At 42.3% G+C, this 23,168-nt stretch overlaps 1 protein-coding gene across 1 annotated transcript; it reads right to left on the bottom strand.

Annotated features, from left to right (window-relative positions):
- Nucleotides 1-622: 622 nt before the first annotated feature.
- Nucleotides 623-20,639, bottom strand: BFSP2 (beaded filament structural protein 2). Its single transcript, XM_027659494.1, has 7 exons — nucleotides 20,134-20,639; nucleotides 12,548-12,630; nucleotides 10,516-10,672; nucleotides 6,836-6,997; nucleotides 2,345-2,473; nucleotides 1,645-1,865; nucleotides 623-865 (listed from the first exon to the last, which is right to left on the bottom strand). The coding sequence occupies exons 1-7, from the start codon at nucleotides 20,587-20,589 to the stop codon at nucleotides 862-864; spliced, it is 1,212 nt and encodes a 403-aa protein (XP_027515295.1). The 5' UTR covers nucleotides 20,590-20,639; the 3' UTR covers nucleotides 623-861.
- Nucleotides 20,640-23,168: the final 2,529 nt, after the last annotated feature.

The following is a 23,168-nucleotide window of genomic DNA, read 5'->3' as shown; positions in this document are numbered from 1 at the left end:
TACCTAGGGTCACCCATCATGTTGATGCTATGTGGGTGCCTGTTCAGAAGAAGTTTGACCAACCTGCCTTGGAGAGATGTTGATATCAAGAAAGAACCAAGCATACAAAAACAAATATCAAAATATATCAATATATCAGAAAGTATCCCATTTGCACAAACTGACACCCTGGCTCAAGACTCTTAGTATTTAGTAAAAGGATGCAACCTGGATTGCAGACAGAACTGCTGTTGCTGTCCTGCGCCTTCAGCTTTTCCAGAAGTTTAGTCTAGAGTTAAAAATGTGTTTATCAAGTACTGCTGGCATGTTTGCATTAATGACTGCTGGTTTATGTATTGCAAAATTAATTGCATTGAGTTAACAGTGCACTTGACTGCTTCAGCGTTGTTTGAATTAAGATTTCACACTGCTGAGCTGATGGTCTTGTGATGCAACAGAGCGCTCGCCATTTCCAAGTGGGTACTGTGTGCACAGTGGAGGGGTAGTTCAGTCTTAATACATTTTACTACAAAAAGGAAGAGTTTAGTTGCTAGGTTAGATGCTTAGGGCTGATGTTCTTAATCTAACCCCCTTCAGCCATCATGAAAAATACGCGAAAGAAAGAAAAAGTCAAACAAAACCCTGATATTCTTTATTTTTATTATAATTTTAACAACATGAGTAAATTGAAATCTGTAAGCAAAGCAATTACATGAGGAGGGTCTAATAAAGTTGTTCAAGCTACAACCTACTTTGATTGTTGAATCAAACTGAATAAAGCAGGCTGCTTTGATGGGTTTTTAGCTTCCACGAACATAACTGGCAGTGACATCTTCTTTTGCTTTAATGGCAATGGTCTTCTCTGGGCTGGGAGTTTCATAATCAGCTGGAAGCAGAAAAAGTAGAAAAATAAAAATTGGTCACTACTACAAATAAGAAATCTCATCAGCTTCAGCAGGATCAGATTATTTTAAAAATTCTCCTTGGCCTGAGAAGAAGAGGAAGTCAAAATCTGTGGATCAGATTCTCAGAGGTTCCATGACTAATGGTGATTATGGATCTTAGCAAAGCCCAACTAAGCAACCCAACCCAATCACTGTAAAGGTGTTTACTGTACTTGACACTGTAGGGGTTATTCCTAGAGGACAAATGTTAAGAGCCTGAACTAAATTTCTTTACAAAAGGTACAGTCAGTAATCCAAATTCCACCCTTGGACTTTGGGGAGAACTTACGTGCTTAGAAAGGGAGCTTCCCCAGGACCACTGCTTTAATATTTGGACTGTGTAGAAGGAAGAGGAGGGATGGCATAATGTACCCAAGGCAACCAACACATTTCCTTTGCAGCAACTAATGTTGTAAGATGCTGTAGTAGCTTTTTACTATCACATCTTAAATTGTCAGAGAAGTGAAACTCACGACACGTTCCCAAACTATGTCCCTTCGTGTTAGTGCTGGAAATCATCCTTCTCCAACACATTAGGAATCTCTGTTTGATGGGATTCTTTCCTTTTTGCAGCTTCTCCAAACCTCACAATCTACTGCCCAGTCTTATGAATAAGAGAACCATTACAGTGCTCCTGCTTCCAGCAGCCACACAACCAACCCCTTCCCAGGTAGCACATGTTTTCCATCCCTGTGGCACACTTGCTTTTAAGGAAAAGTACCTGCTTTGCTCTCCATCCAGAAGGCAGTGATATGCAGCAATGTCTTTCTCCAGCTGTTGTTTGCTGGTCAGCAGATTTTCACGGTCCCGCTGCTGCTGCTCTGTTTCTACTTTGATTTCTCCCATCTCTGCCTCCAGCTTGGAAATGACAGAGCCTAGGTTCTGCAGTTCAATGTCGTGCCAGTGCTTGGCGTCATATAAAGAGTTCTCCAGACCCCTCTTCTGTAAGGGCAGGACAGCAGAAGATAAATCAGTCAGTTTTCATATGCTTCACAGTGCTTTTTATTCAGGTTTGGCCAATATCTCTATTGACTGTGTTTAAGTGGAGATGTAATGTTTTGAGAATTCCTCTCTTTAGACACTTTGATATTAGATATTATCATTATAAAAGCTGAACTACTTTTACAAGGTGCAGATATTCCTCACATTGTCAAGTACTACCCACCCAGCAATCTCAGTGAAATTATTATTCAGTGTGAAGACACTGAGGATTGAAATTTGGAGCCTTGTTGTCAAATGTGGGACACTTAGTGCACTGTGTCAATCAAGAAGAGCCCAGAAATGTCTGGCATCTCTGGAAGCAGTATCCGCTGGAAAATGGGACTCAGTCTTAACTCTGCATCCCAAGATGGGAATGTTCTCCTCAGAAGGCGTGTTGAAATCTCACAGAATGTACCCACTGAAAGCCCAACACTACTTACCAAGGTTCTCAAAGATTCAGTTTCTGCTTGCAAGCTCTGTATTTTGCAGGCGGTTTCATGGAACTCGGTTCTGAGGCCCTCCACCAGCTCTTCCTCCTGGGTTCGCACGGCAGCCGTCGTTTCAGCCGCCTGCCAGTAAAAGACGGTGACTATCATCACAGCCCACTCAAATTATGTTCTAGCTTCCTTACATACCAAACTGACAGTTAATGCTTTCACAGCTTGTGGCAATTCTGACCTTAAGTTTGATTACTGTATATTAAATCCCTCTCGGTTAAACAATTCTGGATACTTCCTACTGTCAAAATTATCCTATTTTCTATGCATTTACTGTAAAATGGCTTATGCATTTTATAGCATATATATTTTATCCATGTCAACAACAGCTGTTCAGAATTCATACTAGTACATTTAAAATTACCTATAAAAAGAAAATGTTGCTATAATTGTTGATTTTGTAGCTATACTATAATATTTTTTAAAAAATTAAGTGTTTTCACTTAGTCTATTAGTTTCCAGAAGGATTCAAACCTCGATTTTTCACATAAGATTCTATGAGTCAGCAAGTCATATCACAGAGGTCAGAAAAATAATTTCTGTTAATTGAATTAAGTCATTATGCAATTTCATACTCTTTTGGGTTTGGGGTTTTATATGTGTTTGATTCAGGCACCTTGAAAATAGGCGAAGGAAAAAGTACCTTAGTAAAAATAAAATGTCTATACTTTTTAATAAGGGCTGAGATCAAGGCTTTTCAATCCAGTGCTCTGGGCTTTCTAGCAAATACCTACATTTCTTGTGGTTGATGCTAAAATTAAACTATGCAAAATATTTCCATTCCACTCTAAAAATTCATCTTGACCTTGTTCTTCTTTTCTGATTATTCATTCTTTTATTTTAAAAGTAAGATCAAATTTTTAAAAATCTAGGACGATGCACCAGAAATAATTTTTGTAATTCTCTTTGTACCATCATGTGAACCCCACACCTTGGACATCATGAGTGAAATAGTCTCAGTTGCAAAAGGTAATTTAAGTACCAGTTAAGTCTCAAACAGAACTTTGGATTTAGGAACCTGTGTTGTGTAGGGCTGAATTTCATTTCAAACACCACACCTGTCCTTTCCAGCAAATTAGTATTTTCTAGAAATACTCTGTAGGGACTTGTGCTTCAGAAAGATATAGTTCCACCTCACTAGTGCTAGTGAACCCAGCTGAGTGATCATGGACCTGCCACTCTGGAGTAAACTGTGTCTCCTAAATTGTGTTGAGAGTGTAGTCTGCAAGTTATTATGGTACGAGGACTACAAATGCCTCTTTTTAACGAGATACACAGGGAAGGGAAGGTGCCTTTGCATCTATATTTATAGCCTACACAAATTACCTGAAGCCTGGCGTCTTTCTCACATTACCCCTGCTGGTGGCCCAAATGCTACCTATAAATCCAGCTTGTCTTTACGACAGGTGACACTGAAACACCTCCAGGACTTATCCTAAGCTCTCACAGCTACCTGACATTAGTGGTGTGAACGATAGAACAGGCAGATGGAGTAGATGGAGGTGGCCACATCAGGCTCTAAATACCAAGGATGACACAGCAAGTAAGCACACACTGAATGCACTCTAAAGCTTTTGGGACACACAAGGTTTCCCCATTCCTCTTACAGGATTACCAGCCCCAAGAGTCCATGTGTGTGGTGCCGCTGGGCACTCGGCCTCAGCTTTGGGGTTCCTTCTGTAGAGAAGTGCAGAAGGTAATAACCACTAGGTAATTCGTGTTTTCTGGGGACTCTTCCTATTCCTGACATGCTCCATAAGGAAAAGGCTATACCAAATTGTGGTGACCACAAACAACTGGATTAATGGAGGGAGAGGATGAAATCTTCATCCTAAATTTTTATCATGTTGCTGCTTGAGTTTCCTAGGAATCTATGGATTTCAAGCACATCTGTAAAGTTCTGAGCCAGGCTTTGTGTATGAGCGCAGAATCCCTCATTAGTCTGTTTTTCATTGAGTCAAGATAATGATTAGGATGATTAGGGATAGAAAACCAACATGCAGGGTCTGATCAGCATGATATCTAAAGAAGTAAAGTTACTTTGATAAGCTCTTGAGAGTTCTGGGAACATTTTAGCAAAGTAGCAAAGAAGGGAGAAACAACTGACATAATTCACAAGATTTTTCAAAACCGTTTCTGAGATCTAGTGTAGGAGACAACAGAAAAAGCTGTGTAATTGTGCTCAGGGCAGAACATTTCCATGGATCAACAGCTGGTCAAGAGACAGCACGTGAAGAGGAGGATTAAGGTCTACTTCCATTAAGACAGAACCTTAACAGCTTGATGCGTCAAGGTTTACTGCCTTGGGAATCAATCATGAAGTAGAAGGATTTGTGGATGGCAGAAAACAATATCGATTAGCAATGAGCAATAGTGGACGTGTGGAATCAAACTACATGAAGGAATAGTGCATCGTTAAGTAAAGCATTTTCCAGGGAAAAATATTAAATAGCATGCATGTCTTACAAGGGTTTAAATCACTTGTGTCAATTCAGGGAAAAGTTTTGAGCATTGTGGATGAAAAAGTGCACAGGTGAAACCAACAGACTGGAGTTTTGAGGTTACTAACTCATCAAGTCCGATGTGAAAACCTGTTCAGTATGAATTTAAATTGATGTGTTTTGGTGCCCGAATACCCTTGAAAAATCTAGCCAAGACTGCAAGTCTAGTCACAAGACAAAGCAAATAAGGCAAGGAAACAAGTCAGAAAATAACAAAAATACTGCCCTCATGTCAGTATTAGGGTATCATTTGAAACACCTTGTGACCTGGTCACAGCTACACCAGGGAGTAGGTGCAGAAGATAGAAATTAAAATATTAGGGACAAAGGAAACCCTCATAGAGACACATTGAAAAAAATGGTAATGAAGAGCAAAGAAGTGGAGGGAACTGCTCTCCCTCTTCTGATGTTACAAAAGAGTAAGGGCAAATTTTTCAAAGTGTGGATAACCAAATGGTACAACTTAGCCACAAAAGATGACATTAGTCCAGAAGCTTAGTTGATAAAAGCTAAACTCTTGTTATCTGTACAAATAGTAACAATCTGAATAGATCTGTATCTGTATGAGATATGAGATACAAAACTGCATCATCTGGATTTAATGGGAGTTATATTTGGGGTCAAAAGCCCCTACAATGTCAAACCAGAACCTGTGCAGAACAAGAACTGATCTTTCCTGAAATCTGTGATATTCTGCTTCTTCCTCTCACTAAAAAAACAAACAAAACCAGGAACAACTGAAACTAGTATGAGCTTAGAGTGAGATGGCCAAGTAGGGATGAGTTGGGTATCAAAGACAGGATAGAGAAGTCCACTATGAGCTGGCAAATTTCTCCCCAAATGGTATCTCTGAGCAGCTGAAAGATCAGATATTGAAGGCATGAAAGAAATAAGAAGTTGTAAGGGTGTGTTTGCACAGAAGGAGAAGGAGGCGAAACAAACAGGATAGGGAAGGGAAGAATTTGGTGCCATCAGAGTAATGCTCATTTTGCTGAAACCTGTCAGTGGGTCAGGAACAGATTTTTCTTCTTTATTTTGAAAATTAACTCAGAGCTCACATATATCTCTGCAAACATATTTCTTGGTTTTGTTCTTTTTTTTCTTGCTATTTCAATAGCCTCTATGCCTCTCATGGCAGCTCTTTACCTTGGAACAGGGGGGAAATATTCTTGCTAAGTATTTCTATAGCACTGCTGTAGCTATGATTAGCTCTTCCGTGCTCTGCTGTAAGAGCCAACTCAGAATGAGATGGCTTCTATCATATAAGATCATCCACTGAAGTTAATGTTTCAGTTCTGCAAAAATACTGACTTCAGCCAGGTACTTTGGAAAATGAGTGACACTTGGTGACAGAAAAAGCTGCATTAAAAGGATATTTCAGACTCAGCCTCGGGAGAGAGAACTTTTAAAGGGAATGGCTATTATCATCATCCCTTTTCATTTCTAAGTTAATATCTAGTTTTCACACTGCTGCCAAAGGAAACAATATCAAGGAGAAACCCATAAGGAGTCTGTAGTGTAGAGCAATGTGTTTTGCCTCTCTTGATTTATAGACACCTGTAAATTATTCAGTGGAGGAACAGTTCTAGTAAGAAGGATAATGACTGTGATATATCCTACAAAGAAGGTATCAACTGATTAAGTTTTTTTTCTTAGCCAACACTTCAGAGCCCTTAAAAGGCTCCCACAGACACCTGCAATATGAACAGGGCCACTTCCACCACTGCTTAACTCGGTGCATCCCACGAAAGCCCCTGATGTTTATGAGCGTATTTTCTCATGGACTTGGACCAAAATCTTTTAGATTTCTAATGTCTTTTTTGTAATAAGAAAAAACCCAAACACCCAAACCTCAAAGATACTGCAGAGTATTAGAAAGATTTTGTATTTGCTTCAAATCCTGTGATGTTGGAGAGGGTTACAGAGTGCTGACCTTGGTACGGAGAAGGGCACCTGTCTCAGCACGATTCTTTTCAATGTCTCTCTCCCAGTGGATTCTGATTTTTTCCAGAATGTCATCCAGGCCACTTCCCATGGGAACATCAAGTTCTTCGAGCTGAGATCCAGCAAGCTGTTTGTATAATACCTTCACATCCTTGAACAAAAATAACAGACATAAAACAAAGTGAACTGGACAGTTGAATGGTATCTTCAGAGAAGCTTGAGGAAGAGCTCTTTTGGTGCCACAAACAGAGAGAGTAAATAAATTTTGTCCCAGAAGGTATCTCTACATTAATGATTTAGTGCACTGGAGGGTTTCTTTTTCAAATTTTTGCCTTGCTTGGATTTGCCTTGCCTCTGCATGAGGCCTCTTAGTGCAGATCCGGAGTACTGGAAGTGGTTTCTCCCTTGGTGGAAGAAGACTGAAGCCCTGCACCAAGGCACTACCCAGAACAGCCCTCTCAACAAGTTTCTCCAGCAATCAGAGCTTGATACGTGCACACTGTGCACCTGGGACCCAAACTCACCACAACTGTATTGCCAGTAAAGCTTCAGCATGGACTTTGGGTCAGCAGGTAACAGCTTACAGGATATCAAACCCTTCTCTTCCCTCTCTGCTGCACCATGCAGTAGCATAGGCAGGCATTTACTGGAAGACACAACAAGATGTGCAAAACAGCAGGAGCTCTACAGCCTTGCAGCTTGCATGAGCCATGTGTGGTTTATGCATGTGCATGTTAGATGAAGAGTACTCTCCTTCTCTGTGACAACATTTTGTTCCTTTTTTGCATATAAGTGCTCAAAAAACATGTAATTAGTAGAGAATTAGTGTGTCTAGAGCTGCACGCTTAAAGGTAGCACATCAGTTGTACATCGTGTTCAGGAACACGAGAATAAATGAGCTTTGCACAGATATCTGAATTGTCTGGCACTGCAATCCTTTTACATCCATCTGTTTGTATGTGCTATTGGCATAAGCAAAAAAAAAAGGTAGTGTGAAAGCACCTAGGAATTGTATTTGTAAGCAATGGCCCCTGACAGTGACAATACTGGAAAAAATGGATGGAAATGATGTGAATTATGAATCTGCAAGAATGAAAGTCTCAAAATGTGCCCACTCTGAGCTCAAAAAAGATTCAAAAGGACTTGGCATGGATTTCCTAGTGGGAGCACTGGGGGAAAGGAAGCTTTGAATTAGTTCAGGAAAGTCCTTGGGAGTTTATTGAGCCAGAGCTCAGCTGGAGTAATTGCAGTAGTTGATTCCAGCCTTTATTCTGTGACTTCTCTTAAGCAGCTTCTCCTGGTGCTGCTGCCACAGGAAAAACAGGTCTGTGCTGAGGTGGTTCTGTGAATGCTCAGGTGCTCCCAATCTTTCCACCCTCCAAGGGCTCCTCTACATGCGGAGCAAGAGGAGCTGTTGGAAAGGTGGTGTTCTCATTATGCTATGACTACAGTCACAGAACAGCATGAGCACCAGCTTTTCTGGTTTCACAGCAGTCAGTGCAATACTTGAAAGTTTATAGGGGATCTTGTTTATTTCTTATCAATTTTCTGTTTTCCCTCTTATCTAAAACAACATCCATCTTTCTCATGCCATGTACTGAAGATAAGTCACTGGTTGTTTCTGGTGAAATGCCAGCCCTGGGATTAGACTGATGCAAGCAGGGAGAGGGTGAAGCAACCCCATCTTGGCAAACCAAGTCTCCCTATGCCTGCCAGTGTTGCTGAAATCTTGTGGTTGGAGGAACAATCCGTAAGAAGTGTAAGGTAGGATAGTGTCTTGCCTCCATGAGCCATCATAATTCAAGCTCTATTTTACTTTTGAGGAATCAGCACAGTTGCTTGCTGTCCCTTATGCTGGATTAGTAACAGCTCCATATTCAAGCCCCCATCAGTAAAGATGCTGATTTGTGTTTGATCCCAAATCCTCTGCTGAAGGGAGTAAACTAAATTCATGCAAATAGTGCTGGTGAGCACTAATAATGAGTAAGTGGGAAAGTATTCCAAAACTGGGTAGTAATGGGCTTCCCTTCTAGCTGCCTCTCTATAGTGGTACATTCCTCTCACTCCCTTGGGCTGCTCTACGATCTCAGGAATTCTCATTAGGCCTCAACCTTGATCAATCAATGGTTCTTGGGCTGTTAAGCTCCCCTTGAGCTTATCAGAAACACTGTCTGTTCCCAGGAACTCCTGTTGCCTAACGAACTTCTCTTGTCTAATCAAGGAAAGGGACAACAGATAGTAAGTTATGCTCAGTTAGCCTTGGAACATTATTTGCCTGAATCATAGTCCAAGTGGAACAATATTATTGCTACCAGACTTCTGAGGAAAATTCCAATAATTACCATCTTGGATGACGACCAGGATGGAGATTGACAGATGACTAGAGCCAATCATCTTCTGACCCTATAAACAGTGGTTCTGAGTGATGCCCTTTGAGTTCTCCTGGACTGCAGTGGCCTGTGAGCAGCAACCTCCCTCCGAGTGGGGCCTCTCAGAGCTCAGGAGCTCCCAAGTTTGCAATACTCAGAGGATCATTGCCAAAAGCTGATCATGGGGCCCAGGCTGCTACCCTTGCTACTCCCCAAGGCTCAAACCTCACCTGCTGAGAGATGCAAAAGCATCTGAATGAGTATTTCACTGAACTTGAGATGAAATTTTTAACGGGTACTTTTTACATATTCTTTGTGTCTGTGTATGTGTGTATGAATTGATTTAAATATCCTATAGCAAAGTATAGTATACATATTGAATAGGAAATCCTATTGGATCATTTTGTAAATGTTAAATTAGTCAATGATCAGGTGCTGACAAACCCTTGAACTATAAACTGTTGACCAAGTCTGAGGTTAAGTTTGGACTCGGCTGCACCTAGGCTCCATGGGGACTTTAGAAAGCAAGGGGGTCTGCTCTGAACCTTGTGACTCAATGGGAGGGCCTCCCCTAACCCTTTTGAGCCCTTACCCTTTAGCACTTTTATCCTTTGCATCCCCAGTCTCTATGTAAACCATCCTAGATTGATTCTAATCCAGTTTTCCTTTGTGAGCTTCATCTATGTGGGACATACTAGGGTGAACCTTGCCACCAAACTTAAGTTGTACTTTCACAACTCATTAAACCTGCTTTTGCTAACACATTTGATGGTGATGCTTTGAAGTGACCTAAACCCATCCTTCGTGCCACTGTCCCTGCGACTTGCTTCAGTGGTGTGCTGCTCAGGAGAGACTCAGCTTGGGAACTGAGCAGCTTGCTAAGCCAAGCAGGGTATTTTCAGAAGAACCTAGTTAATGCTCAACATTAGTGCAACAGGACCAGAGCACATGTATTTTCTCCTTACATCGGATCTCGGGGTTGAGATGTTCACATATGTGACTGTACAACCCCAAGACCATCATATGGTGTCTGACACGAAATGAAGCGATGACGTCATTTCCATGTAGTATTTATCAAACGAGAAAGAGTTAAAACTTAAATGTAAGTAATTTGATCGTGCCTCAGGGGTTACTGCTGTAAGTTAACAGGGAGGAAAGAAATAAGAGTAGGTTTCAGGAAAATCCCCCCACCCAGACATGGCAGGCAGAGTGTTTACTGTTTGCTTTGCACTAGATGTATGATACCAACCAGATGAAACAGGCATACACTGGCTTTGCAGTGTCCCAAGTCTGCACTTACTTCTTCATGAGTCTTTGACAGCAAAGTTAGTTCTTCCTTCATGCTTTCTATCTGACTCTCCAGGTCCATTTTAGTTAAATTGGCATCATCAATCACTTTATACAGGGAATTAATTTCATCTTCCACTGCCTTTCTGAATGGCTGTTCATTTTCATACCTGCAGAGAAAAAAAAGCCAAACCTTAACAAAGCACAGCTCAGCAAAAAATCCCTGCCTTTTTTTCTTTTTGAATGACACCGTTTGTGCTAATTAGCTTGTGTGTCCCAGACAGAGGCACAGAAACACAGACAATATACTTTCTTCTCACCTTGTCTCTCTATACTTTAATTTAACTGCCTGAAGTACCTTGTCATTAAATCAGAGTGTAAGAAAACAGGCCAAGTTAGCAGTCTGCACTATGGTGGTTATCAGTCTGGTAGGGTTCCAGAATAAGCACAGGGAGGCACATGGTCTCTTGCTATATCTGGTATTTATATACAGTATGACTATGGGTGGCTTTTTCTCAGTTTGCTTGACTGTAAAATGAGAATAACTACTCATTTGTCTACATAAAAATTTTTCAGAGAAATGCTTAAAGAAAACACACACATCAAGCATTACTTTTACTAATGGACACGGTGATGGAAGTCTGGTCTTTGTGCCAGGGTCCTGGCCCATCCTTCAGACCAAATCCCAGTAGTATCAAAATAAACAGGAAATTTCAGTGATTGGTTTGTCAATTAGAATTGCTGTTTGAACAAATGGCTCATTTCCAAACCGTGGTTGTAATGGAAGCGAAATTTTGGCAGGCAGTTGCTATTCCACAGCATGGCTTCCTGTGTTGGTCTTGTTTGTAACCTTTTGTTTTAGCTTTCCATTAAAAATATGCATTGCATTGTGAATCTCCTTGGGTGTGAAACTTTTGTGCCAAACCCACCCAACCTGGGGATCTGGTGGCCAGGAAGGTTAGACAGGAGAGCTGGCAGCTGATGGGAAACAGCTTCATAAACATTTTGCCCCTTGAGAGCTACCTTCATTGCTGGGAGTTCAACAGCTTGGGAAAGTGGCACTGATCCCAGTGAGAATCAGGAGCTTTTACTATGCAGTGGATTGATTTGACATTGGGTTTTTTATGTAGACTGCTTGCCCAAGTCAGCTGACATTTTTAAAAAGTATTTGCTGGACATAAAGCCATAAAATGAGTATCTCAGAGTTGCACCTTTCTGAAATAAAAGGCAAACCTAAGAATGATAAACACATTTTTTATATGATTAAATAAAACAATACCACAGAGAGAGAAACAGAAGTTTAAGGGATGATCAAAATCATAGGAAATAAAAATCAAATCATTTGAAATACAATTTTTGTGTCAGATCTTGCAATAAGCTGTATGTAAATGAACGAGTCCATTACGAGTAAAAGCTAGAAGGATCTTGTCTCCAGAGTAAAATGAAAGGAGTTTCATGCGCTCATGTACATGAATATTAGGCCTTTCAAACAGAAGGACATTAAAAAAGTAGTTTGCCAGTATTTAAAATCTTCTTTTACTACTTATTTTTCTCACTAAAGACAAGGAAAATCAGTGCAGCCTGTTTCTGTTTTCTTATCTAATATTTCCACACTGATGTTTGTGGTAGTTCAGCTTTTGCTTTTCAGCTGCTGTAGCAGAATGATTGTTGCTTCCAAAACCACTTGTGTGCTACTGAAAATTACAACTAAGAAGCACATGGAAGTCTTCCTTTATAAAATGTCAACCCAATATTAAATGAATATTGACTTCTCAGTGAGAGACCAATATCTGCGTATCAAAGAATAGCTGAAGTAATATTGCTTGTGCACATTTTTGTTACTATGAACCTTCAAAATCTTCAAAAATAATGTTAGCATTACAATAATTTTACTGTTGCAAAACCCCTCCCAAATCATGGGGTTGAATATACAACTTAAAAAATAAACCCACTCTACAAACTAAGCATTACTCCCCTAAGAAGTAAGCATTTGCCAAGGCAAAGTTTCAAAGAAAGTGGCCAGCTAGGTGCCACCACAGGACTACCTGTCTTTAAAATCTTCAGCACAGGCTTGAATATTCTCGGTGTGCAGCATAAGACGGGCATTTTCAAGGACTGCTTCACCCACCTAGAAGAAAGAGACAACAGAGCTCAAGCAATGAAGAGCTTAGCACATGCGCTACGTGCACTGTTCATGTATCTTAAGCAGATGTACAGCTTTGATTCTGAAAATAATCCTTTATCCTAGGGCTGTTCAAGTGGCTCATTCCAGATAATTTAGTCAATTAGTTTTGTACATATAAATTCTTTGCAATAGGCTGTAATTTGTCATCAAACTGTTCATTCCTCCTAAGCATCTTCTTGTAGAAACACATTTATTCTGATCATCACCAGTTTGCAAGGGGCAAAATTCATTGCTGTGCGCAAGGTAGGTTCATCATTTAAGTCCCATTTATACTTTCTAGATACAGATTAAGTAGACTTATGCAGTTCCTATTCTACTTCCCATATCAGCAGTCCTCTTCAGGGTCGTCCTCTTCAGTGAGCCACGGAATACTTGTTGCTCATGCCGCCTGCGAGCCCTCCTCAGCTCCCAGAGCGTCGTTTTTCTTCTCTGATGGGATCCTGTAGGCTCTTGCGATAGATATGAGACCTGAGAAGCAGGCAGTCTTCAAAGATTATTACACTGATTGAAAAGATTGGTCAAATAAGATTGTGGTATCATTGCTACGGCTCTGGGGTGTATCTCTAATGTCCAAGAGGCACTGAAGGGGCAAGCAAACCTGAAAGACTTGTGACTTAGCAGCTTGTTGTGATTCAAGAAGGTTACATAAAATGATAAAAAGGTAAAAAGGAGCACTGCCTGCCCTGGAGTCACACGTGCACTGAGCTATGGAGGTGACCAAAGACATGCTGAATTCAGTACTGAACATTTCTTTGGCCTTTTTCAGGAGACACCCATGAAAATTTGCAGTTGAAACTAAATCATCCCAAGAACAAGAGCAGATTTTTAAGCTGGCAGGGAGAGTTCTTGAAGCAGAAAAATCTTTCTTCAAATAACTAAGTCTGCAACTAAATAAGATTGTGAATTACCCAAAGCATTCTGCTCCTCCGAGGTGAAACAGACCGTGCAATGTGGAAACCTCAAGGCTGCATCCAGATAAGTTATCTGAAGTACCACTAGTGGGATTGTTGCCTTAGTATGTTCCTACCTGCTCTTTGTCTGGCTGTTGATGATGGGGTGTAGGTGGGCATGCAAGGCTGAGGCATTTCTAGGTGGTAGTTAACATTTACCATTATGAAGAGTGGCTTACTGCACCTGATAAGGAGACATGTGGAGGAATATAACTTGTTCCTTCAACTATCCAGCCAGCCCTGCTGTGCAGCCCATGAGTACAGAAGACTTGCACACAGAATTGTCACTTCTTCGTTGTTCAACCCCTTCTTTCGTTCTCCCTGACTTTGCGCAACCCCACATTACCAGCACTAGCCTAACTCCCCAAACTCTGGATTGTCTATCTGTGGCATTTCAGAGCAGCTGAGCAGGGCTGAGACTCTGGGGACATACTACTCTGCTGTCCTCAGGTTCCCTTGTACCAGGACACCTGAGTTTCTCCTGAAAGATGGAGAAATGACATTTAGTATTCAGTTTTTACATGGCAGCAGCACAGAGGTAGAGGCACTTCTTTGACACAAGCTTAAAATTTTGGGGTTTTTTCTTCTTTTTTTTTTTCCTTTTCTTTTTTCCTACAGAAGTAATTTTGTCTTCCTGCCAACTCATACATATGTGGATCTTCACAGAAGCTTTCATTTTTCTTCCTGACTCAAATCAAGGAGCAGAAATGCTGCCTTGTGATTTGCCCTGCCCTGTTGAAACAAACCCATTTGCCTCCGGCAGGGATCCCATGTGGTTACAACATCTGACCTAAAGTCTGATGAAAATGAATGTCTTTGAGGGAATTGGGAACATCCTGTGAGCAAAAGGAATATTAAATCCTGTGAGCTGCAAAGTGCCACTCAGAGGCACGTTAATGGCTAAGTTTAGAGCCTGAATCCAGTGTAAAATAGCTTTGGGACTGCAATGAAAGCAGAAGCAGGGGATAGCTGGTGAATTGCTGCTGCCTGGATTTCTGCCTCTATATGGAGACAGACTGCTTTTTAAAAGTGCTTTCCAGTAGTGATTTGGTGGGTTTATGGAGGCATTTGAGGTGATTTCTTACCTGCCCCACAGTGGATGTCTTTACCAGAACCCTGGTACCATATTCTTGATGCATATTTTGATGATGGTCGATACCCTGATTCTCCTCTTCATAGACCAGTAGCTCATGCCAACTACTTAGTGAGAAAGTCCAGGGATTTCCAAAACTGCACAAGACCCTGAATTCTGCCATGTAAGTAGAAATGGTATTAAAAAAACCCCAAACTAATGCTTGGAAGTCTTCAGGAATCAGTGTTGCAGTGGGAGCCAGCAGGCATTAGCCTTTCAGCCATCCTGGAAATCACCTGTACCCTTTAAATCCGACAGTGAACTTGAAGGATAAATAATGACACAGTAGTTTCTATGTAGAAACCAGGTTTCCTGAAAAATTCTCTCTGATTTGCATGAGCTGTGAAAGCCCTTTCCTAGGCTCCAGAAGAAGAGATGTAAGACTTCCATCTAGTGGCTCTTTTGTTTGATTAAACTGTCATAATAATCAACAGCTGGATGCAAGCATGCAGCATTAGTGAGACAGATTCATAGCCACTTTGTTGACACATGTACTAAAATATATGAAGCAGTAGTTTAGGAAACACCCTTCTTTGTGTCCATTAGAAATGAGAGGGCTTGCAATGCTGCAAACACTCAGATGTTGCCTCCTCTGCTCATAAAGCAGAAGGCAATGCTGTCCTGCCTCACAGGGCTTCTGGGAGCCACTGTGATGCTCATGTGGCATTTATAGAGCCAAAATGGGAAGTGTTAAAAAATGCAAATATTATTACTACTAATAGCTCCTTTTAGTCACATGTTGTCTTTCAACACTCAGATCTGTGATGCACATACACCTTGTGATCACAAATTTTTTCAGCTCTTGAATTAACAGTGAATATTTGTGCTGTTAAACATCTTAACTACAAAGGAGCAACAATTTCCTTTGATTTCATTGTGATTTTATGGACATGAAAATGCAATGTTAATTTTTAGGAAAAAAATTCATGAAAATCTGCTGGCCCATTTGCTGGGTTACAATTGTCATCAAGGAAAACCAGCTCCTTCAAGGAAGTGTGCAGACTCCGGACTTGATAAAGTGTGATGTGATACAGACAGAGAGGAGAATTTATTCCTTATCCCTGGTGACTGGCAATTTTTCATTTTTAACAGAGATCTGGCCAAATCTGGCATTGCAAGATTTACTACACCTTTCAAATTCTTAGTTGTGCTTTCTCTATAGTTTTGTATAGTTTTGCTATTCTTAAAAATGCCTAAATCCTTTCTGACTGCTGCTAAATTCATGGCCTCAGGTGTGGCCTGTGATAATGAATCTCATGGCTTAATTATTCATGTAATGGAAACTTCTCTGGCTTTTAACTTCACTCTAGTTAAAGCAAATGATGCCTCCACAGAGAAAGATCAGAAGATGCCACTCTAGTCTTTCCTTCCACACACACAAGGAAATAGTTGATATCAGACCATTGCCTTCAACACATTTTAATTCACAGCTAAAATCAGGCTAAAAGCATGCAGCTCACTGCCAAGTAGTAAACTCATAATTCTTTTGGTCATGCTTTCCATGTCAAACCCTTTCTCAGAGCCTGAAAGAAGAAACAAACCTCAAAGGCAGCAAGAGCAGCATTTCTTGCGTTGCCCTGGGAAAGGTAATACCAGGAGAGAGCCTGAAAGATTGTTGGGTCCTTTGCTGATTCCTGCTGCATCTGAGGAAACTTGACTTCATTTACATTGGATATTTTGTAAGTACACAGGACTCCATCTGTCTGGTTCTCAAAGCAGGAAATACCTCCTAAAGAAATGATCTGTAAAACTGTAACGTTGTCCGAGCATGAGGAGAAAATCTCACGCCCCCTTCGCAGCCGCATGAGAAGGAAGCCCAAGTTTCCGCTGTTGGAGGTGGCTGAGAGAACATAATTAAAACTAATTTCTTGCCATGCTCTGTACAGCAGCTGATCAAGCTTTCTGCCATTTTGTGGGAGTTTGTTGTACCCTTAGATGAGTAGCGGAGTGCTATTTCACCCATTTACAGACACTGATCACGCACTGTGTTGTGTTCAAGCGTGTTACAAGTAACAGCAGCTCTCCTGGCCCCACAGGAAATAAATTACTGGGTGCAAGTCCAAATGTGGCAATTCCTCGGGCTGTTAGACCTGTATATTCTCCAGGCTTAATATTAACACCAAGTAAACATCGATTCCTTCTGCCTTTGTGTTTACTCCTGTGATCTGAACTGTGCTAGTGCCATCTCATAGACAAAATAAATCTCTGTGTCTCCCATACAGCTGTAATTGAACGGTCACAGAAGCTGAGCTACTCTCTTCGCTTTGTAAACACCCTGAGATTGTTTCAAACATCCACTTTTCCCAGGTGCTGCCCTGTTCCATGGGAAGAAACTGCCATTGCAAAGAACTTCGTATTCTGCAGAAGAGACACATTTGAGTAGAGATAATATTTTCCACAAGACGACTGGGATGAAGCCTGGAGGAGAAGAGTATGCACTGGGTAAAATCTGTGTTTCTGTCATGGATTTGTATTTCTGTCATGAAATTTTATTTCTGTCACATGAATTCCTCTTGGCAAAGATTTCTCATTTCCCTCCTTTTTTCTGCAAAAATCCTCCCAATTAGTGTGTGTCCACCTGCTCCGCTAAAAGCCAGCTGCCCAGGCAGATAATTAATGCTGCGAGCTGGATAGTGGCTTCCCATCATTCAACTCCCACTAGTGATCCCCTGCTGCAGCCATAGCTCTGACAATTGCAAGGAAACACAAATGTTTTTTCCCCTGAGGACACATGCTGTCTGAGACACTTATTGACACATTTTTTTCCCCTTAGCTCTGTGTTTGGGAGACATACTGGCACCCAGTTGTTATTGCTGGGAAGACAACTACCCAAAATTCGGGATGTTGGAGCACATCTCAGAAAGGTTGGGAGGGAAATGGGACCTTGGGTCCACTGAGACCCTTTCTGCACCACTGTAGAGATGGGCCTGTCACATTTCTGATTTTGGAGCCAGGAGAGTCCTATGTGGCCATATCCTTGTCTTCTCTCTAGCACGGCAAGAGGAAGGGGCTCCTGTCTAGATTCCCCTCCCTCCCCCCCCCAGTTGCATATTTTTCTTTGCTGCTTCTTTTTCAAAAACTGTTCTTCCCATTATGAGTGCTTGGGTTAAACCAGGTGGCTGGTCAAGTGGCTTTCCACCCCAAAACTTTCACAGCTGCTTCATGTGAATGGCACCAAGGGGTTTTTATAGCTGCCAGGCATCCCTCCAGCTGAATGCATGGGGCTGACCAGGAATCAAAGCAAAAGCTCAGATTTTACAGGAAGCTGAAAATAGAACATGTCACTCTTAAAGAAATTAAGATGGATGTGGACATCTACAGAAAATCTAAATATATTTACAAAAATTACATCCAGAAATGTATCTGCCAAGTATCTCTCATTTCTGCTACACATTGCTCCTGAACATCTTCTGCTTTTTTGACTGGGACGTGTCATGGCAGGAGGGTTCTGACTTGGTTTCAGCTGTTTCTGCAGCAGCTGATTTTGACATTATTTTAATAAATGTGACAGTTTTGATATTGATACTGTCATAATTTTTCCAATTAGCCCCAGGATGAATGAGTTTACTGGTGTTTGGGCTGGATGAGGTCCTACTTTGAGACTTGGTTAGATGCTTAAAAAAAAAAGTGAAGGAATCTGTTAATCAGTATTGTACATAACAGCTTGGATCTTATCTGGGAAAGACAAAAGTGATGTCTCTGAAGTAATTGGGAAAACTTTACGTGTTCTCTAATGTGTTTTGATGGTTAAATAGATATGGATTATGCTGATCTTTTTCTCTTATTTTCTATGTTACTCACAAATAAGCTATTGCTATATAGCTTTGTTTTTCTGATTTTTCTATAGGAAGAGCCCAATATTCAAGCCTTATTTCATCATGAGATGCTCTTACTTACTCGTAAAAAAGAAAGGTAGAGGCAAGGTGCAAGGATGACTATAAAAAAAGGTTGTAAGGAAGGCAATTTGGATGAAAAATTATTACACGAGCAGGTTTATCTGCACTGCAATGTTGGGGTTTTATATAAAGAAAAATCAAATTGTCCTTCCTCAGGTACCGACCATCCTACATTTTTGGTCTTAACCATAAGCCAGGGTAGGTTTTACTGGTGAGGTCTACAACTGCAAAATGGGACACTTTTCTGGAAAACATGGGATGGCGGCTGCAAAGCATTAACTCCCTGTTCCTCATCAAAGTTCCCATCTGCCTCACTGAAATAATAGTTTTGAGGGGATGGCTTTTCATAAGCGCCCCAGATTCAGAGCACCCCAGCAGCTAGTCTCTTCAGCAAGCAGCTGTGTGTTTTACCAATACAAAAAGGTAGCAACTTTAAAAGTTGGTGCTTAACTGGGTGTTTCTGACACGATCTTATGCCCCCACGTTCAAATGACATTTGTAGCGTCCTGCAGGAAGACTTGCCCTTATAATGCAGAGTAAAACTGGACAGCCCCAAGGTAAAACACACAATTTCCTTGGGGAACTTAAAGTTGGCTTTCAGGCTTTCTGAAGACCCACCGATTGCATTTGCTGCGCCTGCACAAGTGATGCTGGGAAGATGTGTGCAAGATGCCGGACTCCAGTTCTTCAGAGTCCCATCTGCTCCCACTGGCTGGGACTTGAGGAGCCAACACTTGCATGGTGCACCGAGAGAGACCTCAGCGGACAGAGTTCTGTGTTCACTGCAAGCAGGACATCGGTCTGCAAAGTCTTACTGGTTTTACTGGTCAGCAAAAGGAACCTTTTCTTGTCCATGAGGTCAACAGGGAGACCACTTTGCACAATAAACATTTGTGCCATATGGAGAAGGTGGGAGTAAGGGATGGTGGGGTGATGACAAAGGGAAGGAAAGGAGTCACTCATCTGTAGCCATGTAATTATTATTTTTAAATAAACAAGGCTTTTGAAAATATGATTAAGCAAACAAGGCAATAAAGTAAAAATCTGAATTGCTAATAAAAAAAAAAAAGTGCTTGTAATGATATCGTGTTGAGGGATAACCTAATTCAGTCCTGGCAGTTTTCTTTTAATAATTTTGATACTCAGTGTAATAACCACAGATTAAAAAACAAATAAGGAAAAAACCCCCACCCATTCTAATCAGCCCAGACTATGGCGCCTCGGGGTGCATTTCAATCGCTCCCATGTGCAGGATGCCTGAGGCAATTCTCCTGCTTAATAGGCATTTTCCACAACACACTGTGAAATGATAATGCTAATTATCATGAAGATAGATTTAAAACCCTCTGTCTATGGCACTGCGCCTTGAAATCAGGCGACATTCATCAGCAGCATCAACCCTCGCCGCTCAGGGTTGCTAATGACTCCCCGCGTCCCCCCCGGCTGCCAGCAGCGCTCCGGCACTCACCTGATGGTAAATCGCCTCCCAGTTCTCCCGCAGCGCTCCCCAGGTGCCCACGGTCGCCGCCTTCTTGTCCAGGTAGACTCTGATGTGCTCCTCCAGCTCCTGGTTGACCTGCTCGAGAGCTCGCACCTTTTCGATGTACTCCACCAAGCAGCCATTCAGGCTTTCGTAGGTGAGACCCCTACCCTTATCCAAGCCCGGGGCCAGGGGCACGGCTGAGGCGGAGCTGCGTAGACCCTGGAGGAAGACGCTGCTGATGCCCAGGGCTCTACGGGACACTCGGGTGCCCAGGCTGCTCACACCGCCGGTGGGGACGGTGCCCACGTAGACGCCGGGGGGTCTCGACAGGCTCACTCCACCTCCGACGCTCACCCGGCGGCCGGGCGGCCCCGCGCTCTCGGCCGTGGAGGAAGGGGGCTGCTGCCCCAGGAAGGACGACCGGCGCCTCGGCAAGGGCATGTTGTCGCTCCAGCCTGCCGAGCACCGCCGCTCAGCCCGGCCGCCTCGCCCCGCACTGGCGGGAGGGATGTGCCGAGCCCAGCAGGTTGGGGCTCGCGCGGGATTTCGGCTTTGTGCGACGGCTTTCTGGAAGGGGGGCTTTGTGCTGCCTGGGAGCAGCCGTCACATTGTCCGGGCGGCTGCTGGGTCAGCAATCCCATTTCAGGGGAAATCTCCCTGCTGCTGCTGCTGCAAATGTGGCAGATGAAAAGCACAATAGTGTTTACGGGGACAGCGGGACAGGGATTCGGTACAACGTACGTGTTAAAATACCAGCAGTGTTTTCTACGCTGACACCCAGATGATTTCCTACCCTTATAACCACAGGTATCAAGATATATATATTACAAATGTATTTGCTGCCCACGCCAGTGCTTTCTCCTGACAGAGTCTACTGCAGCAAGACATTACCTAAACTTAGCAAACCCCAAACCTCTGAGGAGCCACTAGTGCCACAATCGAGCAGAGCCAAGCCAGCCTTTTGCTGCTGCAGAGTAAGGAATGCTTCCTCGGCCCTGCTGCAGCTTCTGGACTTCTCTGTAGTTTGACTTTACCAAACAACCAAGGCTCTCTGAGACAATCCAGCAGATTTTAACTAGGGAGAAGCACCCTCACATCTACCCCTGCTCAGTGGGGTTAACCTCACATAATCACTTGCACTTTGTCCGTTCAACAAGGGCCAGTTTCACTTCTTTGACTGCATGTGGTGACAATGTGAGGCAACTGTGAAACGAAAGAAAAGGACAGAACAATCCTAGAGACTTACTGCACGAGAGATTTCCCCTGCTCTTCTTTTTATGTCGCTGTTCTTTAGCAACTAGTGATCAGGTGGATAGTTTATAGGTACATAAGTGGGACACGTTCATGGTACAGTGGGATCCTTGACAATACAATGTTACGTCTAGCTTTTTCTACCTACACACAGGGATGCTTCACAGCCAGGATGCCATTCCACTGTAGGATTACCATGTGCGCATCTTTGTGGGAATGATTGTAATGTGCTGATGTTGGGCATTGCCCTAATGCAGAGTAGGTTTTTACAGGGGCAGTGGTGAATCTTTGGCGAGACGGGATACAATCAGAAATTCCTGTCTTCCACTGGTGCCTAATCCTGGCTCGCTGGGTTGGTGGCTGAGTTTGTTTCACTTGTTTAAGTCTGAGAATTGCAAGACTGTCTACAGTCAGGTCACCATTTCCAGGTTGTGTGAAGACTGGGAATAGCACAGCATCTCTCAGCTTTGCACATACTTTTGGCTAGTTTAGGTATTCTTCCTTTCGATTACCAAGCAAACTTCACTGGCTAAATAAGAAGAATTCTCCAGTATTTATTCCACATTATTTTCAGTTTATGTGCTCTGTATCAAATTAGAAAATCTGCCTGGTAAAAGTAATACCATGTACAGAAAACAAATGTAAGAATATGGACTTTTTTTCCCAATTTTGAATTTCTGTAAACACGTTCTCTGTAAACTTGTTCTCTGTTTCTACCTACCTCTTGAAATAGAAATTAAGATCCTTGTGGGATTGTTTTTGCTCTTGAAAAGACAGTCAGGAAACTTCTACTGTCCTATCAACTAGTGAGTTCCAGGAGGCCATTTACTAATTGATCATGAGGATCACAGATATCATATTGCATAGTGTTAATCTCATGGTGAAAAGATATATTCCCAAAGTGCCTATCCATGTCTGTACACAGCCATGTCTTCCTGCCTGCCTCAGTCTCCTCGTAGCGAAGCCCTACGTTACTCTCTGATGCTGAATGGAAAATCAAATATCCAGGAGAGCCCCTATAACACTACAATTTTCTGATTTTAGGAAGCCCATAGTCCACATTCAGGTTTGTGCTTCAGCACAGCTGAAGTGCACATGTAGAACAGAGAGAAAGGGGGGGACAAGTATGCCTCTATGGCCCCCTGACCCATGTCTTGGTCTGATTCCAGCCATCATTTAGTAAAGTTGTCATATTGCTCTGACTAACAGCAGCCACTGAGACACTCTCTGCAGGTGGGAACAGCTGGACCAGATGTGCCACTGCTAGAATTCCCTTTTCTGATATCAGCTGTGGCTCACCTGGAACAAGGCATATGGTTAATTATGCGACACTAACCCTGTCCTGCTCAAACTTCGCTTTCATGCAACCAAGCGATAAACCTGAGCAGCAGGGGGTAAACTCCCAGTTGCCTCACAGCCTGATCCTGATGAAGTAAGGAGTGAAGGTAGAAAATAATCTACCAGCAGGGATGGCCAGAGGTGGAGAGAAGGAGGATGAGACTTCAAAGGATGGAGATCATTTCACTTGCTGAATGATATCAAAAAGCAATCTGAGAGGCAAAACTGAAAATTGGTCCCACAATAACAGTTCTGGGTTACTCAAAGAGAGAGCATCGATTTGGGCGAGGTCATTCCATGTTCCATATTAGCCTCACCTTGTAATAACCTATTTTTAATCCATCATTTAAGCTTCATTCACCCTTACTATTCCTCCAACACTACTAGAGCCTGCAATCTAGCACTTTACTGGGTAGGACAGAAATGCCATT

Source organism: Corapipo altera, unplaced genomic scaffold, assembly GCF_003945725.1.
Source record: "Corapipo altera isolate COAL_440 unplaced genomic scaffold, ASM394572v1 44b, whole genome shotgun sequence".
Lineage (NCBI taxonomy): Eukaryota > Metazoa > Chordata > Aves > Passeriformes > Pipridae > Corapipo > Corapipo altera.
The sequence above is the reverse complement of the archived record's forward strand: the minus strand, read 5'-3'. Positions and strand labels throughout refer to the sequence as shown.